This window comes from Maylandia zebra, linkage group LG7 (assembly GCF_041146795.1).
Source record: "Maylandia zebra isolate NMK-2024a linkage group LG7, Mzebra_GT3a, whole genome shotgun sequence".
NCBI lineage: Eukaryota > Metazoa > Chordata > Actinopteri > Cichliformes > Cichlidae > Maylandia > Maylandia zebra.
In genome coordinates, this window is record NC_135173.1 from 22,377,621 (window position 1) to 22,404,451 (window position 26,831).

A 26,831-nucleotide genomic window follows, 5' to 3' on the forward strand; every position below is an offset into this window, starting at 1 on the left:
AGTTTAATTATCCGTGCTAATCACGACACAACAACAGGACACAGAACGTCTTTGCGCTCCCATTTTGTGTTGACATTGTAAATGTTAGAAACTTAAGAGGCTGTACTTAACTGTGTGCTAATTTCCTGCTGCTATTACTCTTTGGTCCATCAATGCTGTGGGGGAAAAAAGGCCCAACCATTCTAGCTACCCATCCATTACATGCTGCGCTCTCAGTTTGTTTTTTTCACCTTTAAGCTTCTTTTCAATCAAGCACTGTAGGTCAATGAAAATCCTCAGTTGGCCTCTAATTAGATTTCAGATGTGAAAGCACAGAAGGACAGTACACTTTCTTTACCGAACGATGCGAAAGATATCACTGTAAAAAAAAGTCTTAGATTTGATAGTTTGTGTGCAATTTTTTCCTTCCTGTCTGCTCCCTTGACACACTGTTGCAGTCACTTCTCACATGTGAGACTTCATTAAATGTCCTTCAGCTCCATAAACAATTTCAGGAGCTGAGGGAAAACAGAGAAAGGCATAGCTACATGTATAAATAATCACACATTAGAATATCTCTTTCAAAACATGACAAAAGAAAGTGTGTGTGCTCAGGCGTAGTGAGGTCCATTTATTGTTAGGGGGATTGCAGGTTGAAATCCTATGGGGCGGTCCACTCCTCTGATGTCACGGAGAGATTATTTTAACAGGACTCACTGTGCGGGACCTTGACCATGGTTTCCGTAGCTCAGCTGGGCTGACAGTGGCACGCTTTGTATTAGTCAGTCATAAACTACAGCAGAGCCCCAAATCACTACAATGCATCCGTTCATGGCTATGTTTGTCTTACAATGCTGTTTGGTGAGTGAGATCATCAACTGAAGTCATTAGGATCACAAGTCTTTTAGCAGAGTTTTAGGAGCCAAGAGCCTGCAAATTAATCAAACACCTTAGTGGTTAGAAAATTGAAATTCAGGAAAAGCATAGCTTGAAAATTTGAGAATGTCCCATTGTGTGCTTTTAAACTACCATAATATATATTTGTCTGCTGTGGCCTGAAAGAGTTCAGTTAGCATTTCAGGGTAATGAAGCCCAACTTTTGAGGGGATATTTTCCCTGAAAGCTGTGCAAGAGAGTGTACATGCTGTAAAAAGGCGTTCGTGGCAACTTTCTGGAGTATACAACAAGACTGTTCTTTGGCTTTCCAGTCATGGGATTGGATGTTACGCAGTGGTAGGGTACTCCCCTATAAGCCCTGAGTTATCCTGCTTTTTTTCCTTCTTAAACTAAACAAATGGGTATAAAAAGACAGATAGAAATATCTCTGTCAGTTTTATGTGTTTTTATTTATTTATTTGTTTGTTTGTTTGTTTGTTTGTTTGTTTGTTTGTTTGTTTGTTTGTTTGTTTGTTTGTTTGTTTGTTTGTTTGTTTGTTTATTGGAATATTGGAAAGTCTTCAGTTACACTAATTAAAGACACTACCACTTTTATGTCATTCCAAAGGGAGTGCTTTTCCTTTCATTCTGCATGGAGACCAAGCTTTTCAGAGCAGAGCACAAATCCAGACAGCATGAGTCTTTCACATCCTCCACTCCACGCTTTGTCACAAGTCCATTTACCTAAGCTAAAATTACATTGCACTTCCATTCTCTTTTCACAGAGAAAGGTCATAATTTTTCGTTGCTGCCGCTACCCCTTGTCTGTTTTGTAAGCGTGCGTTTTATAGAGAGACAGCCTGAAAAGTTGTAGGTTATTGCCAGGGAGGAGGCTTCCAGCTGTGGCCTCCACAAGCCTTTTTTTAAGTATTGTACCTCTTCAATCTGGCTGTGATTGGAGTGTCTCAGAGGGATGCAGAAGTGGATAGGGATTTGAAAGGGAGGGAGGGGGCTAGAATTATGCAGCCTGCTTTCACGCTAGCATAGCTGGGTCTGAGAAATGGCTCCTTAAAGCCTGTAAAAGTGTGTCCCTGGTGACTTCTGAAAAGTCTGGAAGGGATCCTCATAAAGCAGCACTGTCAAAGTATGTAGAGTTGTGGCTCAGCTCTCTGCTGTTTAAAAGCACTGGAGCTAGGACTATTGTCTTATGGAGAGTGCTGTATTCAGAGTCTCTAAATGTTTTTGCCAAAATGCTCACTTCCTGAGAACATTTTAAGAACGTCTTGATGCATCCTCAATCATCCAGGTAAGTAAATCTCCAAAAGTTGATTCTGTTCATCTAGACGTAGTGTTTTGTTCCTTCAGTGGGCTGGTTTCAGTCATTATGCAAATGTACTGTTTATAAGATTGGGGAAACCTGCACTCAGCTGAGACTGAAGAAGTTACTTGGATGAGTGACGAAACGTTTCTCCCACTGAAAACGTTACGTCCAGATGAACAGAATAAACTTTTGGAGACATTTTAAGAACATTTTTCTTCTGTTGGAAATTTTTTTTTTTTTGAAATCTGTATTAATATAGTGAATCTGAATGTTTATTGAGGGATGACAATGTCATCCAGTGGTTAGCACTCTTGTCTTACAACAGGAAGATTCTTGATTTGAACCTCCTGGCTGGGTGGGGCCAACAGCTGGAGTTTGATGCTCCCAACAAGTTGGTTCTGACATATAGTTATGACTTACAGCACACCCTATATCAAACTTATGGTATATTAAGAATATTATGTTAATTATTTAATGCTGCTTTGATTATGCTCAGCAGCATATTTTATTTAGCATCTGTCAAAGCAAAGAATTGGAGGGAGGTGGCTGGGGTGGATGGTGGGCATATGAAACACAGGCTCTGTAACTGTAGTAAAGGATAGTAAAGAAATCCATTTAAAGAAAGGTTGCAGCTTTAGTGCAGTGTTGAAACGCCATCCATCCTCTTCCACTATGATATTTGAAATACTCACAGCTGATACTTGGCATTTTGGTTTGATAAATAACAATAAATTATCAAGGCTGTTCACTCAGCTGATTAGTTGTAATGTGCAACTTCTCCTGTTCTCTTCCAAACCCTAACAGTACATTGAGCTGTCTGCAGACACAATTAGAAAACAAATGTTTACCACAGGTCTAAGTGCTATTGACCCTTGCAAAGGATTATAATTGTTTCGTGGTAATGATTGAGTTGCCATGTGGCAAAAACAATATTGCACTTATAAGCTCTCAGGTTCTGTCTGTGGTTAGCAGACTCTATTTTTCATATCCTTGAGCCATCATGCCCTGTTGCAGTAGGCAAAACCCAGCAAAGGAAAGAAATGGCAAACATAACCTCTATTTATAGTCAATCTAACCATAGCTTAACCATGGGTTACGCAAGTAGGTGGTTTGTTTGGATTCCAAGCAGTGTTACCATGACAAAATTTGAGAAGAGAACCACACACAAGGTCCTTTCTTCTGCTAAATATTTCAAACAAACAGAATAAGTACAATAAATAAAATAGCATTATTCTGTTTATGCAGTTAATACAAAGTTCAAGGATATCAGTTTTCACAATTTTCTGCATATAGTTTAAAGATTTCCTTGAGTGACTGTAATGAGTCATTTAGCACCCTGAATCCTTAGTTCATGTGTATCTGCCACATCTTCACACTCACTTAAAGTAGGACTAAAGCGATTCTGACTGATCAGTACGGACATGTCACAGGACACAAAGTCTTCTCACTGTCTCCGGCACTTGTGGTCAGCGTGTCTCTCTTCCCTATAGCTTTTCCGGACATGTGTCACTAGCCTGGGACCAAAAGAGGATAGAGAAGAGGAGGAGGAAAGGGAGAGGAAGACAAAAGGGTAATTCATCCAGCGATTCTTAAAAGGGAGGAAGACTCAGTTTCCTCCGAGCATTATAAATACAAGAGCAGTCAGTCATCAAATTATAGCCATCTGCATTGGCCTGAGACCAGGATTCTGCTTGACACAGAATGGTTTGTGTTAAAGTGGTGTTAAGGGGGAGGTGTGGTAGTTGAAGCTTATCAGAGACTGTGCTCTTGGGTGGTTAAACTTCAACACACAGACTGACACCAAGTGTGGCAGAAGAGCCACAGCTTCAGCTTACATCCTTTGGGAGCAATGATGTTCCTTTCTGTATGATGATGCCTTGTCAGCAAAATCCCCTCAGCTAGTTCCCATCTACATCCAGCACTGAGTGCCTGGAAGATGGAGACTGTGGCTTAGTCTTACACTGCAGGAAAAGAGAAGAGAGGAGGTTTGTGTGATGTACAATTCATTTTCTGTCATCCTGGAGGTATCTCTTTGCAAACATATTAGGAACTGTTAACACTGAACAGGTTTCACCAAGGGTGCAGAGACAAAAGAAGTGCCAAAGAGCGAGACATTTATACAGATAGCATGTTGAAAATGTGCTTTTCCTACGTGAAGCCTATTCTACACAGAGCTTTACACAGCTTAGATGGAGAACTAATGAATTCCAGGTCCAGGTACACTGCAGAGAGTAAAGCTTTTGTGTGTATCATTAGAAAATGTGCTCCTTTTTCCTGAAGGCAACAGCAGCAAGCTGAATTTGAACCAGAAAATCCCCAGGCAGAATTGTCTTGGCATCGCTCTCTCCTTCAGCTTTTTATCCCCATGCTCAGTGAACAATCCAACAAAAGCTCGGGTTTAAGAACCATGGAGCTCATTGCGATTTTCTTTGTTAATGCAATTGCCTGTAAGAAAAGATTCTGTTCCCCCATTTTTCAGTTTCAGCCTAGAGGGTCCTATGCAATTAGCACTAGTATTTCATTTAGAATACCTTAGCTTTACCAAAAACTCTCTGAACTGTACTATAATAGCCTCTGGCGCAGTCAGTAACAGCTAACGACAATAGACTCCAAAAAGTGACATTTTGCAAATGAATGATGTGTAACTACAACAATTTCGTCCAACTCTCTTGTACAAATGACATTTCCATGTTCTGTAACATTTCCTTGTTGAGTTGTCAGGGCTGGTTTCATTGTCATTGTGATTTCTTTCACTTTTCTTTGTTGTTATTCACACAGTATGTATTACAAAGTTTAACATGTGATAATGTCAAATCCACGTGTGATATCCGTGGCGTTTCTGTGACTGCAAAAAGTCTCTCTGTGTGCTTGGCCTTGTGCTTAGACCATTCATCACTGACTTTGTTCATGACAGAGCAGCCCTGGACCCAAAACTAAATGCCTCTTAGTTAAAACGCAGAACCGTGGGCGTGACGATAAAAGCTTTGCTTTCGTTCTTGCTGACATCAAAATGATTGTCTTTGTTTACATTTTCAATGTTTGTTGCAGATCCGCAATGGAAAGGCTCACTTACAGGATGAGAGACAAAAGGACAAAGTTAGCCTTCAGTGTTTTGAAGTTGGCAGCATGACATTAATGTAGACGCAACCCAGACATAGGCTGTCCTTTACAGACACACACACACTCATTTGTTTCAGCCCTGAGAAAGTACTTTTTTCCATTTATAGTTATGAATGTGAATTCTCGAGCCTGTCATATTTTCTTCTCCTCTCCTTAATGCCATATCGCATGAAGCCTGCTAGGTTAGTTGATGCTGCTGCTGATTTTGAGGGAACATTTTGTCCCTCATGATCTCCCAGGAATTTATGAACTTTGACACAACACTGTCTCTATCTCGCTGCTGGACTATTCCAAATATTCCAAAGCATTAGCACTGGCCGATCAGAACATTGCTTTCTTCACTGTGAGCTTCTGTGTCTTGGACTATCACCCTCGTGATGGCAAGTGGGCGACTAATTCTATATCTCTTGGCTAAAGCCATGGAAAACCCATGGCTGAGGAAACGGGTTGTTGGAGGTGGTCCAGTTTAATTTCAGAGCATGTGCACTGGAAAATAATTGACTTCCTCCCCGGTTTACATTTTGTCAAGGGCTCGAGAGAGCACAGTCCGGGGCAGGTGGCTGAATTAGCATATCATTGAAAATGAGACAGCTCAAGCCTGGGAAATCCTGCTCCCCATGACTCTATGTGCCCGGAAAAATCTCCGCAGGGGTAATGACTGATGTCTCAGTGAGAGAATCCCTTTGAGGCCACAGGAGCTCCTCTTCAGCCAGGAGCAGCTGGAGGACACCTGATAATATAGAAATCAGTGCCTGAGAACGTTGCACTGTAAAATGAGACTGTATTAAAAAATGCTCCTCTAATTGGTTTCGCCAAACTTCCACATCAGAATTCAGGGAGTTGCCAGTCAACAGCTGTAGGATGAGTTGATAATGTGTCATCCTGTGCAGGTGTCTTTTTGTGTGGGCCACTGTAGTAGGCCATGTTATGCTTCCACAGTGCAGACAATGCAAATGATCATGCAAATGAGGCTATTTTATGTTTAGCTACAAAAGTTTTGGTGCCTTTTCCTAGAGAAATGACAAACAAGACATATGGTGCAAAGTGAAAGAAAATAAGTGTCCGTGTATGTATCCGGGGTATAAAAACAGAAATGTCTTTGATGTATAGGATAACATGATCCATATATTATACTTTCAGATAACCTACATTCACTCTTCACAGAATCCTACTTTGGGGACAGCTTCTGTCATTTAAACGCCTTCCAAGATGTCTCCACCTTCCAGTTGTCACTAAAGTTCAAGACAAGTCGACGAAGTGGGCTGCTACTCCTGGCTGCTGGGAACGAGGACTACCTGTTCCTTGAGCTCCAAAATGGGAAAATACAGGTGCGGATTTAGAAATGGCAATAATCTGAGCCCTTAAAACTCTTTTTAAACAAAGCAGTGTTGGCACCCATTGGATAACCAATTCAAAAACAGAGCAGTTGTTCAAAAGAAGAGGCTAAAACAGACAACTGCATTTCTATTTGCAGCTCTACGGGAAAATCAAGTCTAAGGACTCAGAAAGAACAAAAACACCTTGAAATCAGCATAACTTATTGTATTTGTAGAGAAGTGTAGTTCCACACTTCAACTTCAGCTACAGTGCGAAATATGTTATTGTCAAAGTCACCTATGCATAGTACAGAGAGTCCTGTTTCAGAGTGTTTTGTTATAGTGAAATAATAAGTGATTTACATGGAGAAATGACCTCAAAATAGTCATTTAATCAGGGTAATTTGCTTAATTTGTCACACATTAAAATCCCAAAGAGATCACGAGTGAAATTACTAGAAGAAACAGAATGTGTTATGAATGGGTTATGAACTACGTGACCTTTAAAGTAGTCGTGAACTCTGTTTCAATTCAATAAGCTACGATTACTTCATCGTGAGTCCCTCTAAAACAGGTGGATTGATTATATTCTTTTGGGGGGTTTTGTCTTCTCTAGTTCTCTCACTTAAATGAAAACTGTTTATGTCTATAATAAATAAATAATAAATTAAAGCAGTAAAACTCTCATCAGTTACGGTGCGACCGAGACATACAGACTTTTCCCAGAAGGGGCAATATTGCTTCATTTTCAGTGAGGAGAAATCAAAGGTTATTTGTAATAAAAGGAAATATTACTAGTCGACGTTTTTCAGGGATATCAGATACATTGAACAAATAGAGTCGAGGCGCCACAAAAATGAAATTGCCTTTTCTGTGAGGGATGTTAAAGAATCATGTAGTTCAACATTTTTTTTAAAGAACATTCAGATCTCTGATTTTATTAGTGAAACTTCTGGGAATTAATTCATTTTCTAAATGAGTTAATTACTTATTAATTATGACTTCTTTGTCATTTGCTTTGGTTTTGTCATACACTGCTTGAATGTTCTATATTGTAAAAAAAATTTAATTTGTCTTTCATTAGCCAAATAATTAACCTGCAATCAATTGTAACTGACAGGATCTGGCAATGATAATGACCACAGTTCATTTATGACAAAACGTTTGAGGCAACCACTGATTTCTTTATATTTCTTGGAAAATGGGAAATTGGTGGAGTGTCTTATTGAACCCAGAAAATACAAACGTACATGAAAATACAATATATAAGGAAAAAAACTGCTTTTCACTCTGACAAGATGATCCCACACTGCTTAAAGAACGTTGAGGTCTGGGCTTTGGGGAGGCCAATACATGACTGACGGTGTCACATTGTGTGTTTTTCCGTTCTGGTATTCTTTTAGTGAATTGGCAGTATCATAGTCATGGTGAAAAACGAAGCCATTGCCAAACAGACAGCTTTAAGATGTCACTGCATGGTGTAAACTGCCAAATCTGACTGTACTTTTCTTCTTCCTTAATTTCATCAATTTTGACAAGAACACCGCTGACTGAAATGCAGCCCCCAAGCCATGACTCTCTCCATGCTGATGATTTAAACCAAAATATACAAATTTGGATTCATCCCTCCATAAGAACTGTTCCCACTGATTTTCAAACCATTTCTTGTGTGATTTGGCATAGCTCAACCTTTTCTCCTCATTTCCTTTCCTTAAGGACACCCAACATTCCAGTAAGACCATTTCTGATGATGCCTCAGCAAACAGTAGATGGACTAGATGCATTTCTGAAGTCCTGTGTAGGATCATTGCTGGATTTTTTGTATTTTGTGTAGCCACAGTACTGGCTCATTCCTTAAGTTAGATGCTTTTTTTAATGCTTTAATGAGTTATAGGTTAGTGTTAAGTAGCTCAAGAAACAAATAATAAAAAAGCATTATTTTGAAAGTGGTCAGGTACAAGGACTAGACTGAAAATGACCCAAAAAAAGCAGCCAAAAAAGAAAGTCTACAAAATGATTGCTCAAGACCAAAAACGAGGGGTGACTGAAAACCTTTGCACAGTAGGGTTGTTTTTTATAATCTTTTTTAGTTAAACCATAGTGAAGTAAGTCATTAATGTTAAGTATCATGTCCAGATAAGAGTGCAGAGATAAATTCATATAATAGCAGCTCCAATTAAATGAACACAAAGAAATACCCAGTGTTCCACAATATACAAAAGATGCAATGCAATGTAATTTTTCAAATGAAATAAATGATGTTTGTTTCCACGTAGGCTCGGATGAACATGGGGGCTGGTGAGGTCACGCTGTCCTCATCTGAAGGAGCATACCTGAACAATCTTCTGGACCAGAAAGTCTCACTGACACTGAAAGAAGGCAGGCTTACCATGACAATTAATGATGTCTTTTCAACATATGTTCCTGTGAGCAATGACGGGGGGCAGCTCAATATTGACCAGGGCATTTGGCTTGGAGGAACTGAAGACCTGCATACTTCGTACCTTAGCAATGCCATTACTCCTTTTCGTGGCTGTATGACTGAAGTCAAATTTCAATCCCATCAATTTGATATTCTCACTTCAACATTTAAACGATGCCAAGACACAAAGGAAGCCTGCAGCAATGAGTTTGAGGCTGGAGATGGCGAGACCACCAGTTTCAGCACCCCTGATTCTTTTATATCCTTCTCTACCTGGAGTGGAGGTAGTGGTTCTCGAAGGGCCTTGGAATTTCTAATGAAAACCACCATTGAAGATGCCTTACTTGTTTTCCATCCTGGCCAAGATTCGGACTTCATTGCTGTTGGTGTTGTGAAAGGCTATCTCAAAGGTTTACTGGACCTCGGTAGTGGTATGGAGGCCCTGAAGAATATGCAAGTGCGGCTGGATGACGATCAGTGGCACAGAGTTAAGATCGAGATCAGTCAGGATTCTTTTGTTCTTAATGTAGACAGCCAGTCTTCCTCCCTTTCCCTTGACCCATCACAAAAACTGGATTTGGTCGGAAGCCTGTATTTAGGGGGCATCCAGGCAAAAAGGAAGGAATTCTTCCATGGCAATGGTTCATTAGGTCGCATCTATCAGGAAGATTTGACAGACGAATCCTTCATTGGATGCTTGGGAGAAATTAAAGTGAATCAGAAAGACAGAAACCTGCAGGATGCTCTGGTGACCAAAGATATTCATGTTAAATGTGAAGGAGAGGACTATGACTACTCAAATTATGACGGGGAATTAACCTCAACTTCCCCTACAATCAGTACCCCACATGTTTACATTGACTTTAATCAACAACAGCACTGCTACCCAACAGAAAACACGACAGAGTTATTTAGAAATGTGACCAAGCTTCTAGATGTCACCCCATTACAAGTGCCAGAAGGTGGAGAGGTTTTTCTTGATATCAACAACTTAAACCCTACATTTGACCTCAGTGCTGCAAACATGCAACAGTCGCAGATTACCTTTACTCTCGAGAGTCTTCCCTCATATGGCTTAGTCGATATAAACATTAACAGACAACACATTCAAAAGTTCACTCTTCTTGATATTGTCAATAAGAGAATCAAGTATATGCATGATGGAAATGAAAGGCTTGCAGATCAAATCTATTTACAGGTGGTTGCTCAAAGTGATTTCTACCTTCCAGAATGTTTAAAAACTCCTCACAATTATGTCCTCCCAATTGAAATTCTTCCAGTTAAGGATACACCACAACTTGATATAAATGAAATCTCCATCGCTGAAAATGGCCGCACTCATTTGAATACCAGCATCATGAGGTTGTTGGATTTCGACTTGAATTGTGATGACTTAATTATAACTGTTACTTCAGAGCCTCCCAAGGATTTTGGTTACTTAGAAGACAGAGAGAAACCAGGAGTAAGCATCTCAGAGTTCGCTTGTAAGGACCTGGAAGATGGAAATATTTATTTTGTACACAGAGGTGGTAGTACTGGTATGATGACCCTAGACGTGCCTTTTGAAGGATCAAGCCTTTTCACTACTTTTAAGTTGTCCGTGATACAACCGGATTTAACTATGGTCACTAACTCTGGCCTTCTTTTGTCACAAGGAAGCAATGCATCCATAGACAATCACAAGTTGGCTGCTCTCGCTCATCCTCGTATTGGCGATATTGTGTATAACATCACACAACCTCTAGTGTTTGGAGAACTGCAGATTCTGACAAATGACGGAGTGTACAAACAAGTCACAACTTTTCATCAGTCTGATTTAGATCAGAAGCGCCTTAGGTATGTCAGCACAGACTCAAGTGACCAGGAAAATACTGTGTTGGAGCAGATTCAATTCAGCGCTCATCTGGGGCGGTTCTCCCTCTGGAACAATACTTTTGCAGTCATGATTGCCCCTGCTCAAGTGAAGGTTTCTCAGCTGGTACCACTGGAAATGGAGGCTGGTGAAGAGCAAACAATCACAGACCTTCAAGCTGAATTCATTGACAAAACCCCAGACCCCAGGACAATTAAATACATCCTCATTACACCCCCAACACTGGGAAGCCTCGTGTTGTCAGACAGAGAGCTGGGTGAGGGTGACATGTTCACCCAAAAAGACATTTTAGACAATGCCGTTAGCTACAGGGCCCGAGTGCGAAGAGCTGTGGATACTACAGATCAGTTCCAGTTCAAAGTCTTTGCTGAGGATCAGCACTCTCCTCTGTACACCTTTCCGATCAATATCATTGCCAGTGCTGATGCCCCTGTTTTGACTAATAAGAAGTTGGTTGTGTTGGAGGGCAGTGAGCATGGTCTTAACAAAAACTACCTTTGGCTGGAGTCTTCAAGTTCTGTTAATTTCCTGTATCGGGTGACTCAAGAGCCAAAGCATGGGCGGCTAATAAGGGATTCCCCACCTGGAGTTGCTAGATTTGAGGGGGCGATAAGAGTTTTTAGTAATGAAGATATTGAGTTTGGAAGGCTCGTTTACAAGCACGATGGCTCCAAGACAAGCAGTGATGAGTTCCATTTTTTGGCAAATGAAGAAAATGCAGAGAGAACTGTGAGCGATGTTTTCAGAATATCAATCCATCCCAAAAATGAGCATACTCCTGTGAGGACAGTGGATAAAGTCTTCAATGTGGTCCGTAACAGTCAGCGCCTGCTAACAACAGATGTCATTCAGTTCAAGGACAATGACTCGGGTTTCAATGACAGTCAAATCGTCTACGCTCGTGAGGGAATCCTTTCGGGCAATATTGTCTCAACATCACAGCCATCACAACCCCTTTTCCGCTTTACACAAGCCGACCTGAAAGATAAGAAAGTCTTATTCATTCACCACGGAGCAGATCGGGAGCGCTTTTCACTCCAGGTGTCAGATGGCTTCCACAAGACCACTGCGGTGCTTGAGATCCAGGCAGGTGAACCCTACCTGCGAGTGGTGAACAACACAATCATCGTCATCGATCACGGAAGCACCAAAACCCTTACTACCGCCCTGCTGAGTGCAGAATCCAACATGGACATCAGACATGACAGTGAGATTACGTTTCAGATTACATCCCCACCCAAGGATGGCAGAATTATTGTGAGTGGGATTGAGGCATCAGTTTTCACAGAGGAAGACCTGAAAAAGGGTGTAGTCTCATATGAGCACAATTATGAGAGTCTGAGGTCCAAGGACTCCTTCAGCTTCACTGTGCAGGCAAATGGACTTTCCGAAGAGGGCACGTTCAGGATTAAAATATTTAAGCAAGGTTACTTGTCTGAGCCTGAGGTGGTCGTCAATGCGGTCATCATTTCTTACGAAGGAGAGCACACCGTAATCAGCAATGATCATCTCAAGGTACTGTTTACTGATTCTGTAATTACAATACTTTTTTGTATTAAGAGAGCTACAGTCAACAGTTTGCTTTGCTGACATTCAAGTTGTGCAGCACGTATTTGCTTTTATTAAATAAGAAAGACTATGTAGTAGATATGATCTTCATATGACAGAAATATCGTCTTTAGAAACATATTTTCTCTTTGTGAAAACGATCTTTCCCATGAGTCACCAAGCAGACCCTGCTTTTAATCTATATTATAACCACATGAAAGCAGGGCTAAATATGACTTTACAGTCGCTGCTTTTAATTTGGTTTATGTACTAAATTGCACTCTATTAAGTGCAGAAAACAGAGCACTAAGTATCCCCCGAGGAGCTTCCTGAATCCCACTGTAATTTATAAGATGAGCCTGCATGCAGTTCATCATGGAAGCAATTAATGCAGTTTAAAATGCTGATCCATTCATTGCAAGCTATATGTAAGACCTTGACTAAGGTCTAAATAATAAATCTGAACATACACTGGTTTTACAGTATGAGATGCATATTAAATATACAGTGCTGACTGCACAGTATACACAGTACTGAAATATGTATGGAACAAAGCCTTGACAGAATGGCCTTTACAAGAGGTAAAATATTGACTTTATTTCTGGGAGTTTTTCCAATGTGTGTGTCTGCACAATGAAATGAAAAGCGGTATGATCTTTTGAAATATTGCCGTAAGTGAGCATGGCTCCTACAGACTCCAAGGCTCCGCGCAGGCTCGAGATTAAAACTTCTCAAAGCGAGATGACCATAAATCTGCCTGCGCGTAAATCTGCAGCACGGCTCTAACTGTTGTCAAATGCCACAAATGTCTATTGAAGTTTCTGTTCACAATGCTGTCTAACAATGTGTCTTAAGTCTATATTAGACACTATAGCAGGGCTATTAATTATATATTGTGAACTAAAAATACAACTAAACTGTTTTAATGCTACAGAGAACAACTGTACTGTATATTTGTGTACGCAATTGTGGATGTTCAAACAGGGGAACAACAAAATAGCTGCAGTTTTTCAGTGCTGCCACTTCCAATCTAGATTTTCCAGAATTTTAGACAAGTAGCTAATTTCTTGGTTTTGCTAACTCTTGAGGTTGTGCAATATTTTTTACATTTTGCCCAGAACAAAGTATATCTAAACCATACTTCAAAAGAGTTAGAAACAGCAAAAGATTTCAACATTTTTTCTTACACATGCAATGCTACAAATGTACAGGGTTCTTCCAATGCTCGCTATGTACAGTCTGCATTATTGTCAAGCTACCAAACACTTAGGATACATATAAATCTTGAATATTAAATTAACAGGATATACCTTTGACTTGTTAGGTGGAGCAAGCTGACATTTTGCCCAGTGAAATGATCTTCACAATCAAAGAACCGCCTCAGCACGGTCATGTGGTCAAGCTGACAACCAGTCCAGACGCTGAGGCCTCACCTGTCCTCGACTACATCCACTCTTTCACTCAGGAAGATATTGATGAAGGACACATTCTCTACGTGTCTGCACCCACCCAGGTTTTGCTTTGTTTTTTCCTTTCTTTCACTAAACATATTCAGTTGTAACTAGTCAATTACTTCTTCTTAATCCCGTTCCCTTTCATATTCACAATGAAACTAAAACTAGACGAAAGGCGACCACAGCTTCTGACAGTTTTAAGGTACAAGGTTTTTCTCTGAACATCAATAAATTATTTCCTACATTTATCTCTTTCAGCGGCATGATGTCTTCACACTGGATGTCAGTAATGGTTTTAACACAGTGGAGAACCTGCGCATGTTTGTGAACATCGTGCCCCGGATAATCCCTGTCCAAGCCCTCAACTTTACTGTGAAGGAGGGCCTCAGCAGAGTAATTAATGCAGACATTATTAACATCTTGGACCCCTTCTACAACTCATCAACCATTGACATTTCTGTGGATGAACCACCAAAACACGGGGATATCCGCTCCTTGAGTGGACAGGAGCTTTCTTACTTTTCATTAGAAGAGGTAAGCAGACAAAGCACATCGTTAATGAGCTCTTCTGCTCTATGCATGTCATTTTTGATGTTCATTATTTGCAGTACATGCGTACACCAATGATACACTTCCATTAACTGTTACTACCTGCCAGAAATGTCTAACCTGCCAGCATCATGAGGAACGAGCACGTGTAGGAAGAAGAATCATTATTGTAGCCACTCGGAAAGTGGGTTTTGAAGTTCTATTAAAAATCTGACATTTGTTGTTGCCCTGCAAATTGGCAGGAAGAAGCAGTGCAAACTTTTTATTTACCAAATGGCTGCTTGTACCAAATGGTTAGCTTATGTGCAACACATGTGGTGCCAAGTGGCCCAAAACATTTGATTTTCAGTATAACATTGTAAGGATTAAACAGATTTCTTTGTGTCTTGTGTCCATACAAGGAACCTGAATTTCATTTGGACAAAGATTCATATATTTTTGTCACACTGGGTCCAAAAATATTCTCACAAGAAAAAAAAAGCCATCAATGGGCAGTGTAACATCTTTCTCACACTAGTAGGGAAGGGCAGTTGTTCAAGAGGATTACCACAACAATGCGTCACTTTGGAACTTTTCTCAGCTACTACTCGGTGCTGTTTGGATTTGTGTAGCTACACCAGATGGAGAGAGGAGAGAAAATCTGGGAGCTTCTGCAGCACAGCTAGCTCGTCTCACTCCATGTGGTTCAGACACCCCAGCTTTAGGAAAATATGAAAAATGCATGAGTAGTTACCGGTGGAAAAACCTCATGCATTCTGAATGGACCGCATAGTTGAGTGGAGCTAGTTAGACATATATCTTATAGCTCCTACATCTAACCCACTGCTCTGCTCTACTTTGCTGAAGCATTGTGGAAAAACTGACGATGCCTTTGGAGCGCCTGCAGCCAAAATAAACTGGCTTGCTAAATTCCTATAATAATATGTGAGTGCACACAAGCTCTCCCACACTTTACTAGACTCACTCATGTTGTGTCTTTAAGAGTCTAATGTGCAGCTCCAATGAGTCTGCTGCAATGAACGCTGGGAGAAAAAAAAATCGTGATACTTTTTTTGACATATTTGTACTTTTTCTTTAATTTTTCTTCAAATGTTATACTCAGAGAATCCAGTCCAGTTAGTTATCCCAAATAGGAATTCAGGTTCAAGCCTAATTTTGAATATTTTTTGAGTCAACCCGCAATTATTATAAAATAAATATAAAATAAATATTTTAAATATATATATAAACATTATAATATATAAATAAAATAATAAATGAAAACAGCTTAGAGGGGAAAAAAACTAGTGCCGTTTTCTTCGGCCATCTGTTAGCACAATTAGCCACACAGCAGGTCATGTTATTCGTTAGATAATTGTAAAATAATCCAAAACATAAAGTCAAGAAGTCCAGCTGAATGACTTGAATTAGACGAGGTGATGATCAGTAGACAGCTTGCAGCGACAGTCACCTTTCACTCTAAGCAGGCGTGCTTTTATTACACACTAATGACCAAATCTGCTTTTGTACTACGCTTTAAACATTCCTACATAAATTAGGAAATTTACAGTCGACAAGGACTGACTAGCTTTTGGAGCCAGCCTCAAGTGGCCATTAGACAAATTGCATTTTTTTGGGGACTTTGTACACTGGCTTAATTTTTCCCATCCCAAAGGTGCCACATGGGAAAGCTGTGTTTTTTTTCTGCTAAGTTCAATATTATTTGAAGCTCAAGTAGGAAAGTCCCCAGATGTCACTTGGGAATGCACACTGGACTTATTAGTAGTAGTGCTGCAATGAAGACATCAGTTTGGGCACTGAGGTTATGTAAGCCTACGGTTACACAGAAGAGTCTACTTTGAGAAAAAATTGTGACTCATACAGATTCACAGGAACGCCTGCCACAATAATTTCAATTTACTTTATGTGCCATGTGGTCCAGATGGGACATAAGCACAGAATCTGTCATATGAACATCCAGTAACATGAAACACTTTGTTCCAATATGTCTTTGTTTTAATCAGTTTCAGCTTTCCATCAGGTCTCCATTAGGTCTGCAGTAACCTATTAAAGTCTGCATTGTCTTCTTTATATTTTCACACAGTGCATGTTTTCTGAACACTGCAAGCATGCCTTTGCCATTTGTACTCCATAGTTCAATAGCCAACCAGACCAAGAGACTTTTCATCGGCCTAAAATTAGACTAACATAAAGTCTGCAGCTAGTAATAAACACAACCATACACATCAGCCTTGCTGAGTTGGCCAAGTGTCCAATTACCAGCAACTGTTTATTGTTCCAGCAAGCAGACTGATTTTCTCTCCGACTTTCCCTGATCAGTAATGATGATGAAGGTTGTTATTCCAAAAGGATGCCCGTCATATGGAATCCATTCGCCAATTGCTGCTCTCTGAAGCAGGTCCCTTCATCTCTGTGGCTTTCTGGCTTTTGTCTAGACAAAGATCTAATTGTTCTCTTTGCAGAGAAGTGTTCTGAATCTGTAAATGTGTCAAAAAGTATCAGCGAAAACGGATGTTTAAGTTAAATTATTCGAGCCATTCGGCAAAGATTTTAAACAGGAATGCAGAAAGGTAAAGCTCTTTGTTCGGCCCAGCCACAGCCGCTGTTTTCTATGTAGTTCCCTTAACAATGGATGACTGACTCTTTTCTACATCTGGTTTCTCTCAAGGTGTCAGCTCACTTGCTCCTGAGCTGCTATCAGACAGACATTTAAATCCTGATTATAGCCTTTTCTCGACTTTGAAAGCTGGTATCATATTATCTGATTGGAGAAAAACAAAAATAATACAGGGTGCGCTATAAACAATATATTCTTCTCATCCTTTTAAAATATAATCCTTTTAAAGAAAATGTTTGAAACTATACTTTGAAACACTTTCTTTGCAAAGATGTGTCCAATGAATATTAGGTTACATCTAGAAGACAGTGGGTCTGGCTTCACATTAAAAAAAAGTCTATCAAAAACTCCACTTACCAGCAACTCTACTGCCCGCTTACATACGGTAAGTTGTTTATTTAATCAATGCAAAAGACCGATCTTTATGCTGAGCTGGGGAAACTGTCTCCTGGCAAATTTGGCATATTTAACCAATTGATTTATGACCCAGACCAGAGAATAGTATTTATCTTCTCATCTACAGTAACTCCAGGCAAGAAAGCAAAAGAGCCTATTTGTAGACTGCTTTTAAAAGTTACAAAGAGCATTGTAACAAAGTGCAGTTGCAAATTGTTCCAAGCTCAATTTGGTGGACTACCCTTATCAGTGCCTTGATTTCGTTACACTTGACTGTAATAATACAGTATTGTGGATGTAGTTTTACTGCTGTGAAGAATAAGCATATTGTGCTTCATATGTGACGAACACGTTGAATCCATCCACGTTTCAAACTACAGCCCTGCGCAAAACTCTTGAGCCGACCCTCATTTTGTTTTATTTTTCTACGAAAATGGGAAATAGCTGCAGCGATTTTGTTGAAATGCGCAAACACAAATGGAAATGCAGTATACAAAGCAAAAACAGTGTTTTCAGTAAGCTTGAAAGTCAGTATTTGATATGACTACCATTATTCACAATCTGAACTCCCTCAAGCAAGCTTTCTTATAATTTATTTAACCAGTAGTCAGGAATAGTTCTCCAGATTTCTTGAAGGACATTCAAAGCTCTTCTTTGGATGTTTCTGAATTTTGTTCTCTGAAAAAGATGATCCCACACTGCTGTTTTTCTCTCCAGGTATCATTTGTTGCATTGCCAGTGTGTTTGGGATCACTGTCATGATGAAGAATGAAGTTGTTGCCAATCAGACATTTTCTGTCATTTTCTGTATCGCAGTCATTTTCAAACTGTGGTATGCGCACCACTGGTGGTACGTGGGCTCCCTCTAGTGGTTTGCGGGAAGTCTCCCCCCAAAAATTAAGATTAAATAATATAGCATGTTCTTATTGAGGGATTTCTGAAAAATTTAAACGTACAGCTCTGCTATCACTTCTGACATAAATGAAGACAGAAAACAGCAGTGACGTTTGTATGGTTACTGAATTTGGGCTAGCTGATATAATGATGTGCCACATGGTGGCTAGCTACGCAGCTATGGTTAGCATAATGCAAACACATTGAAGCTGGAGGATGAAAGCTAACTTTTTTCCATTCAATAAAAGTTAACATGAGGGTTCCTGGTGGTTAGGGACAAATGCAATCGCATGGCAGGATGCTGTAAATGGACCAAACTTCAGTCAGGAAAATACTGAGATAATTGCTGAAGCAATACCAGCAATTGGAACCAAAAATTTGAATTCATCACTCCATCAAATCTGTTGCCACTGATTTTTACTCCAGTACTTGTCTAATTTTGCATTCCTTGTCCTTTTTTCTGTGTCTCTTCCTTAAGAATGGTTCTTTGTTGTCTGTCATATGTTGACCTGTCACCTTGAGTTAGCTGCATTTTGTTATAATTAAATGATAGGTGTTAAGTGGCTTAACAAACAAAAACAAAAAAGAAGAAAAAGCATTCCTCTGACAATGCACAGCTATAAGTACTGGTCTGACAATGAGTGGCAATAGATTATATGGAGTGATACATTTTTGGTTCAAAGTTTGGAGCCAGTAGCTAAGGTCTTTGAAATACCTTGAGAAAGCTATTGTTCAAGATCACTTTGAGGAATGGCTCAAGACCTTTGAATAATGCTGTGTGCAGGTCATGATCTTGAATTCCTCCTAAAAGATTTAACCAGGTTTATAGAGAAGTTACGGCTCCCTGGTTTCCACTGTGTACAGATGCTAAGAGACACAATCACACTGTAAAATTGAATCCCACCTTTGAAGTTCATCTAACCTTTTATTATGTGTTCTGCCACTCATGAATCATGATGAGATCTATATAACAACTGGCATCCTTTTGGTCTCTTGCAGATGAGACGTGGAGAAGTCTACTACATGCACGACAGCACAGAGAGCACCGAGGACAATTTTACACTCTCGCTCTCTGCTTATGACATTGACCGCAGGAGCCTCCCTTTCACCATCTCGGTTACTGTCATACCTGTCAACGACGAGCCCCCGAAACTGACGCGCAACACCGGAACAGAGGTAATACTTTGCTCTTATGAATGTGTGATAGGTGACCAATTCTCCCACATGCTCATCAAGCCAGAAAAGTTAACATATTGAAACTCCCTTATGCTTATAAAGTGTTGTACATTTTACCCGATATCAATTCAAGCTGACCACCAGCTTTCATTCCCTGTGAAAGAGAAAAGAGCACATGTTTATTGCAGTATTTCAAACATTATTGGAGCAAGTTATTAGATGAAAGTGTATGTATTTGGTCTCTCTGCTGCAGTATGCAGGAAGAGAGACCTAGTTTGACTCGTGCATGCGTGATTGACAGGCTACAGGCATTACCACCTGCTTCAAACTCTGGTCTGATGCTCAAGCCGCGCAAAATATGAAAGAATGACAGATTAACGGCTTTATAACGGTTGATGAGATTCTGGCGTGCTGAAAGGCGGTCAATTTAGCAGAATTACCCCATAGTGCTTTGTGCTTTAGTCTTCATTTAGTTTGATTTTCCAACAAAATAACAGACAGATCAATCTGTCTATAGAAGCTGATAAATTAATCTTCTCTGAATGAAATGTGTATGCTTTGCTGACAGTTCTCACATCCATACACTATAGTTTCAGCCGCAGTAACAGTCCAAAATCATGAATCTTGTATGACCTGCATATAAAATGTTCTCCACGCAGTAAGGCAAACGAATGCATGGAATTTGTACATCGAGTCTGAACTATACAGATCTCAGACATGCACCGTCTCCCTAAGAGTATTTGCTTTTTTAATAAAGTGAAAATTCAGAATGTAAGTTGTGCAAAGTCACGTTACAATAGAAGGGCAGTGATTCACCACTGTGCCCACTATAAAGCATCAGGCGGAATTTCAGGTATACATTTCTGAGTATGTGTCTAGATTTTCCATTTTGATCCTGTACTGTCACTTTTCTGAGGGGTAAGTTGTGCTTGGGTTCCAAGTGAAATTACAGCATAACAACACAGAAGTTTGATGGATGTGCATATTTGCTTCTCCCCGGCGATTTGGATAATGTTTCATAAGTTGGTAGTGGCAGACTGTCAAAGAACGAAACACCTCCGCACTGAATTCTTAGAACTTTATGTTGTAAGAAGAAAGGTGTATATTTGAATGACTCTGCTGAAGGCTTATAATGAGTTTGTGGCAAGCTTTTAAACTGATTTACGTCAGTCATGAAAGAAACGTTTAGGGGGATGAATAACGTAGATTCTACAGCAGGAGTAGTCACGCAGTCGGAAAAAGTCGACAGTAATCAGCTCACAGAACTGGAAACCAACTGTGTCATTCAGCCCTCCCCGCTCTGCCTGTGGCTCCTCGTCTCCCTGGCAACCCGTATTTTTGGAAAACCAAGATGGTCGATGAGACCGCGGCTTTCTGGCAGAGTGAGGCCAGCATCCAATCCCTGCGACTCCTCTGCTGCGGCTGCAGAATGTAACATAATAATATGTGGATGTCTAACCCGCACAGAGCAAGGGGCTGGCCCAGTGGCACTTGGATTGATTTAGAGCAGGAAGTGTGTGTGTGTTCTGTGTGTGTGTAGTGACCTCTGTAGACATGATGACTAACACGACCGTGATCGGGTTCTGCTCAGTCTGATCACATTTGGCCTGGTGTTGCAGGATACAGCTGGTCTTGATTAGAATTTAAACCCTGTCTGTCTTTGTCTGCTTCCGCCTGCCAATCTATTTTGCTTTTGCATCTCTCACATTTTACAAGATTACTTTGACTTTGAGTGATAGCCTCATTACCCTCGCTAAGTACTTTTGTTTAATCTCTCATTACGACACAAAGTAGGAGCGAGGGCATGTAGTTAACCTGTATCTCTGAGAGGAATGAGCTGGACGAGGGGAGGAGAAATCGAAATTAAATAGCATTATTCCCGCTGTCAACTTTAGCTCCCGAGTATAGAATTACGAACACACTGGTGGATTTGTACTTAAACATGATGCCTAGGCAGTTTTGGATGCAGCTGCAAACATCTGGCGCCCCTCAGAGTCTCAGACGTTTAGAGGATGATGTTGAGTCACTGGCAAACAAAGTCATTTGCCTATGGCAGCTACTTCATTACTCCCTCAAAATGAAATGCCAGCCATTATCTCCAATCAGATTGAATTTGCGGCCCGTCCTCCTAGGTGCTAAATGCATTGATTGTTATATAAACTATCAGTTTGCGAGACCATTTTCAGATTGCCTGTCCTAGATTGGCTGTGGTTGAGAATGGGCTAATGTGGCCATCTAGTGTAAAGGACCGGGAATTGCTCTGTAATAGCATCGCTCAGCCTTCTAACAGTGTAAATTCTGTTTGCCATTAGCAAACATATGCCTTTTTGTGAAAAAGGTACAGTACACATTTCAGCATTTAATTAGTATCTGATGGCTCTTGGACAACACCAGAAAACATTTGAATGGGAAACAGGGAAAAAACTGTTTGTGTACTAAATCCTGCTGGAGACCAACAGGAAAGCTTCTCATGTCAGCCTCTGGAAAACCTTAGTTAAACCTAGTTCCTATAAGAGCTGGCATTTAACAGCAATCTCTTTGTAAAGGTGAATAAATCCTGGGCTTTAGATGACTTGAGAGCTTTTCTTGAGGATGTGTTAGGCTGCTGTCGAGCAAACAGTTTTCAGCATTAACATGATTATTCCCACAGATAATTGCCAGTAGCTTGTCCCCTCAGCTTGAACGATGGGACACCAAATTTGTCTGCAGTGCTGCTCAAAGCTGAGAAATTGTCCAGGTGGGTGGTGCTATTTTCAGCTGAGTCATGTCTGCATACTGTACACCGAAGGCTTCTGCGAGAATAGGGCTAAAATAGAGGGGTGGGCATGCACTGAGCAGCCGTCTCATCCATGGTGCAAAGAGGAAAAGTGGGTGTTCTGCCTTAAGGCAATCCACTTGCAAACCTCTCTGATAGAGTCCAGATTTGGCTGGGAACGTTTGGGTTAGTCTGCACTCCCCCACCATCGGTGTGCCCCTGGACAAACTATCAGACTGTGCTTTTTTGCAGGCCGCGAGAAGAAAACTGCCCCAAGGAGAACGAGCTCCTCTAAAGCCCCATATCACAAGATCTCTGCAGGTTTCTGCAACAGCGAGGATAAAACGCTTTCCTGTTTGTTGTTGTAGGCTGATGTGATAGAGCTGTCGATTCTACCTAGCACCTACCTAGCGACACATGTTTTTGCTCATGAAGGAACTTGACACATGTAAGCTTATTGTCCCTCCTTTTTCTTAGTCCACAGCCTCTATGGTGAAAAGACCAAAAAAAATCACCAGGTCCAGTCACAATCTTAGTCTCTGCAGGGACTTCAGCCAGCAGTGCCAGTGGTGCCACAGTGTGAGATACATGTTTAGTAGATTTTTTTTTGGCTCAAAATTCATGAAATTCAAGCTGACAGTTTGGGCATTATTCCAAATTTTGCCACATATTTGCTTCAAAACAACCAACTCTGCTCTCCAAGGAGTAGACATATACTCATATAGATGCCTTTGAAGCAATAACTATGTGTAACTTAGACTTTCAAAAACATTACCATTCAAATAAATTTGGGTTCTCTTTAACTGAGGTGTCGAAACGTCTTTTGAACTACACATGAACTTGTCGGTGCTAATTCTGTTTGACTGTACACGCACATGTTTCAGCGCAGAAATACGCAACACATGGGTAACTTTCACATGAAATGACCCCCGTCTTATTTCCTTTTTATCTGTTGCAAACATAAGTCTTCTTTTATATCTTGCTTATGTCTCCTTTGTTAATAATAGACTTCTGCATATTCTAAATGCGTTTTTTATTATGCAAGCGACAAATATTGGTCTTTTCTGCCGCTCGACACTGAGATTAGACATATAGACATAGGGCTTTTGTTATGAATGGGACTCTTGATTTATCTTTGACTCAAAGCCTACTTATCTTTGCGCTCATCACCATTTTTTAAGCGTTATCGTTTGAGAGCAACAAAGACAAAATCTAGCAACAGAAAAAGCAGTAAGTGTATAATGATGGATCACAGCTTTGAACTCTTGATGCAGTCTGGGCTTTGAAAGGGCTTTGATGGAGTGTCAAATTGAGTGGGATGTTATAAGCACTGGACTGAAAGGCAACTAAATTATAGACTTCATAAAACATTTGTTATATTGCAGAACTCTGGAGGTATGTGAAAAACCAGAAGTGACATAAAGCACTTAAAAAGACAAAAGCTTCAGAACTGAAGATTAAACTTTCTCTGAAAGCGTCTATAATAGGGAAATGGAAGATAATGCGGCCCTGGGGATGTTGATTGCTTGATGAGTCTTAAGGTTTTCCCTCAACATCTATTCCCTGATATTTGCAGCAGCGCCACATTTCTGGAGAATATGGAGAAAAATAGATTCAATTGGCAAATTATTTTGTACACATCTTACTAAAGATGATTTTCTGCCTGTGACTGCTTAAATTCTATTGACAGTCATATTATTTTAATTTGTCCAGTGAACACATGAGCTAGCTTGACATCAGTAACAGAAGCCTTTAATGTAAATTCCAGCAAATGGGAGGACAGGAAGCAAAACTAACCCAGAACATGATAAAAAAAAAAAAACTTTCAAAATAAAAACAGGAAGTTGCCAAAATACATATATTAGACAAAGAGACAAGACCCATATACTTGACATAATTATGTAGTGCATATATGGAATTCATTTCTTTATTTAGCAGAATTCATTAGAATGTTTTGTAACGAATATTAAGGGAATATTAATTTAATTTTGTTTTCCAGAAGAAAAGAAAAACACTTTGGGAGATTGTACAGCTACTGAAATTGTTCTGTATTTAAATGGTTATGACCTGTTACTGTAACAAAGTCATAATAAAAGAATCCTTATATATTATTCCCCATAGGCTTACATGTTGTCAATACAAACAACAGCAGTAAAGAACCTAGTTTTAAATACAGCGGTATGGCATTGTTAGCATATAGCTTTCCTATATGCTAAAATTTACCACAAGAGTAAATTGTAAACTTGTATCAGTAACTCTTTGAAACCGAGACACCAACCTGAACAGTACAAATAAATCTATTTCATGTTAGAATAACAATAAAATCATGACCCAAAACATCATAAAACAGAAACTGTTTACAAAAATCATGTAGATGAAGTAAAGACATAAATGAAAACTCAGGACTATTCATAGTAATCCAGCTCACTATTAGTATGTTAAGTCAAAAAAAGGAATCAACATTTTCAAACTCTGTAACGAATCAAATCCAAACAGTTACCCAAACTAAAATGAGCCCATAAAGGACCCTCCATTGAGAAACACATAAACCCTGAGACCAAACCTAGTAAGCATGCACAGTCAGTATTATACCAGAAGACCTGCTAAACATCTGTAGTCTGCCACATTCAGTGTGAGCATGCTAAAAGCACTACTGCACCCAGTTACACTCTCACAGGCCCTTCATCTTGTTGCAAATAATCCTTTATATTTCATTAAGAGTGTTTCCTACCATAAAGCAGTATTGGTTTTAAATGTGTGAATTGCCTACAGCATAAACTTAACTATTAATTTAGGAGTTTCACCTGCTATTAGAGTAAAACTAAATCCCACTTTAAGACCTGAAACTGTTTGTGTGCCATGCCTTACTTACAATATTTGGTGGTGTGTTTTTGAATCCTCGTGAAAAAACAGAAGATGTGAAAGCAGTGTAGACACTTTACTAAAAGATTTTAGTACCATGGCTGTGATAATAGCAGAAAGAGTAGCATCAGTTTTCTCTTTAGACATCGTCCATTAGCAACAGGGTTTCTGATAAACAGCCACCATTAATCTGTACAGAGAAATCGGTCACAGAAGCTGAGCAACTATTTCTTTTTTTTCTCCTTTGGTAGTATCCTCATTAGAAAAGAATCCCATCGAGATAGTTTGTCTTTTTTTTTTTTTTTTTTTCACCAAAACGCTCTCCAGGCTTTGGCTGTGTTCTTGTCAGTGTGTCTTAATCTGCACTTCCACCCAGAAATTCATACCGAGACTTTATGTGACACTGACAGACAGATTTGAAAAACCAGGTCCAGTCAGATGTGCCCAGTCTCCTTCTACTATGGATAATTTTTTTTATTAAGAGACGCTGTTTAGCGCACTGAAATTTGCAATTACAGCATTGAATCAGTTAAAGTAAGTGATCCTTGCGTTACTGAATGATTTTCGTTTTAGGAGGAAATGCATATCTGGTTTGACCTCACGTATTAAACAGTGATCACATGTTCTGTTTTGTCCTCAGAGGGCAATAATTGTGTCCTCCCCAGTTCGATTACCAGTTTCTGGTCACTGAGTCTGTGCTTTGTTAGGATCTGTCGCTTTCTGTCTCCCACTGACTGACACTTACCACATTAACATCTACCACCGAAGTGTCCTCTTTTCCTCTGCCCAGAGGCTTTCTGGTCTTTAACCCGGGTCTGTAAAAAGAGGGAGTGTGGTATTGAAGGGTGAGTGGCTTTCTAGATCGATATTTACTTCTCACTGCAAGGCACCCTAAGCACACTCTCCCAACTGATTCCAGCTATTTAGGAATGTCTTTCTAGAGATCTGGCCCATTTCTTTCAATTAATGCTCTTTTCAGCCATCCGACCATTAGAAGTCCATTAAGGGCCCTCCACCTAGGGAGAGTCATTCAGTCTGCACTGCTGTGTTCCATCTTCTGATAACAGGCGTGTGCAGACTGCCATGGAGAAATAATTAACCTTTTAAATTCTTACTTTGGAGCTGGCTGCTTTATGTTTCACGGATAGGCTGGGTTTTCTTTTTGTACTTACCATCAATCGATCTGTCTGTCTGTCTGTCTGTCTGTCTGTCTGTCTGTCTGTCTGTCTATCTATCTATCTATCTATCTATCTATCCATCTCTTATTTTTATTTGTTATTTATGTATGTATTTTCATATATTAAATAAAAATACTGCACAAAATATCATGATACTGTATTGATGTTTTTCCCCAACCCCTAAAGTGTCTTTAACTGTGTTTCTCTCTCCTGTTGTCTTTGGTATTTCACAGGTTTTTGCTGGTGAGGAAGCTGATATCACCTCCAGCATGCTGAGCACTGAGGACGCTGACACTCCCGCAGAGGAACTGGTTTACAACGTTGAAATGCCGATCAATGGGAGGGTTGCACTGAAAGAGGCGCCTGATGATGAGATCCTAAATTTTACGCAGGCTCACGTAAACAAAGGCGAGGTCGTCTTCGTCCACGAGGGTGAGATCATTAGAATTAGAGGTTAAGTGCTCGATCACGCTGTATCTCCGCTGACACGCTGAT

At 40.0% G+C, this 26,831-nt stretch overlaps 1 protein-coding gene across 1 annotated transcript in view; it reads left to right on the plus strand.

The window, feature by feature from the left end:
- cspg4 (chondroitin sulfate proteoglycan 4) overlaps window positions 1-26,831 on the plus strand; it is a 75,658-nt gene that overhangs the window by 38,548 nt on the left and 10,279 nt on the right. Inside the window, exons 2-7 of the mRNA XM_004570281.4 lie at window positions 6,461-6,624; window positions 8,889-12,422; window positions 13,780-13,968; window positions 14,168-14,443; window positions 19,365-19,541; window positions 26,570-26,768. Of these exons, the coding sequence (XP_004570338.1) occupies window positions 6,461-6,624; window positions 8,889-12,422; window positions 13,780-13,968; window positions 14,168-14,443; window positions 19,365-19,541; window positions 26,570-26,768 (4,539 nt within the window). The remainder of the gene's footprint in view (window positions 1-6,460; window positions 6,625-8,888; window positions 12,423-13,779; window positions 13,969-14,167; window positions 14,444-19,364; window positions 19,542-26,569; window positions 26,769-26,831) is intronic.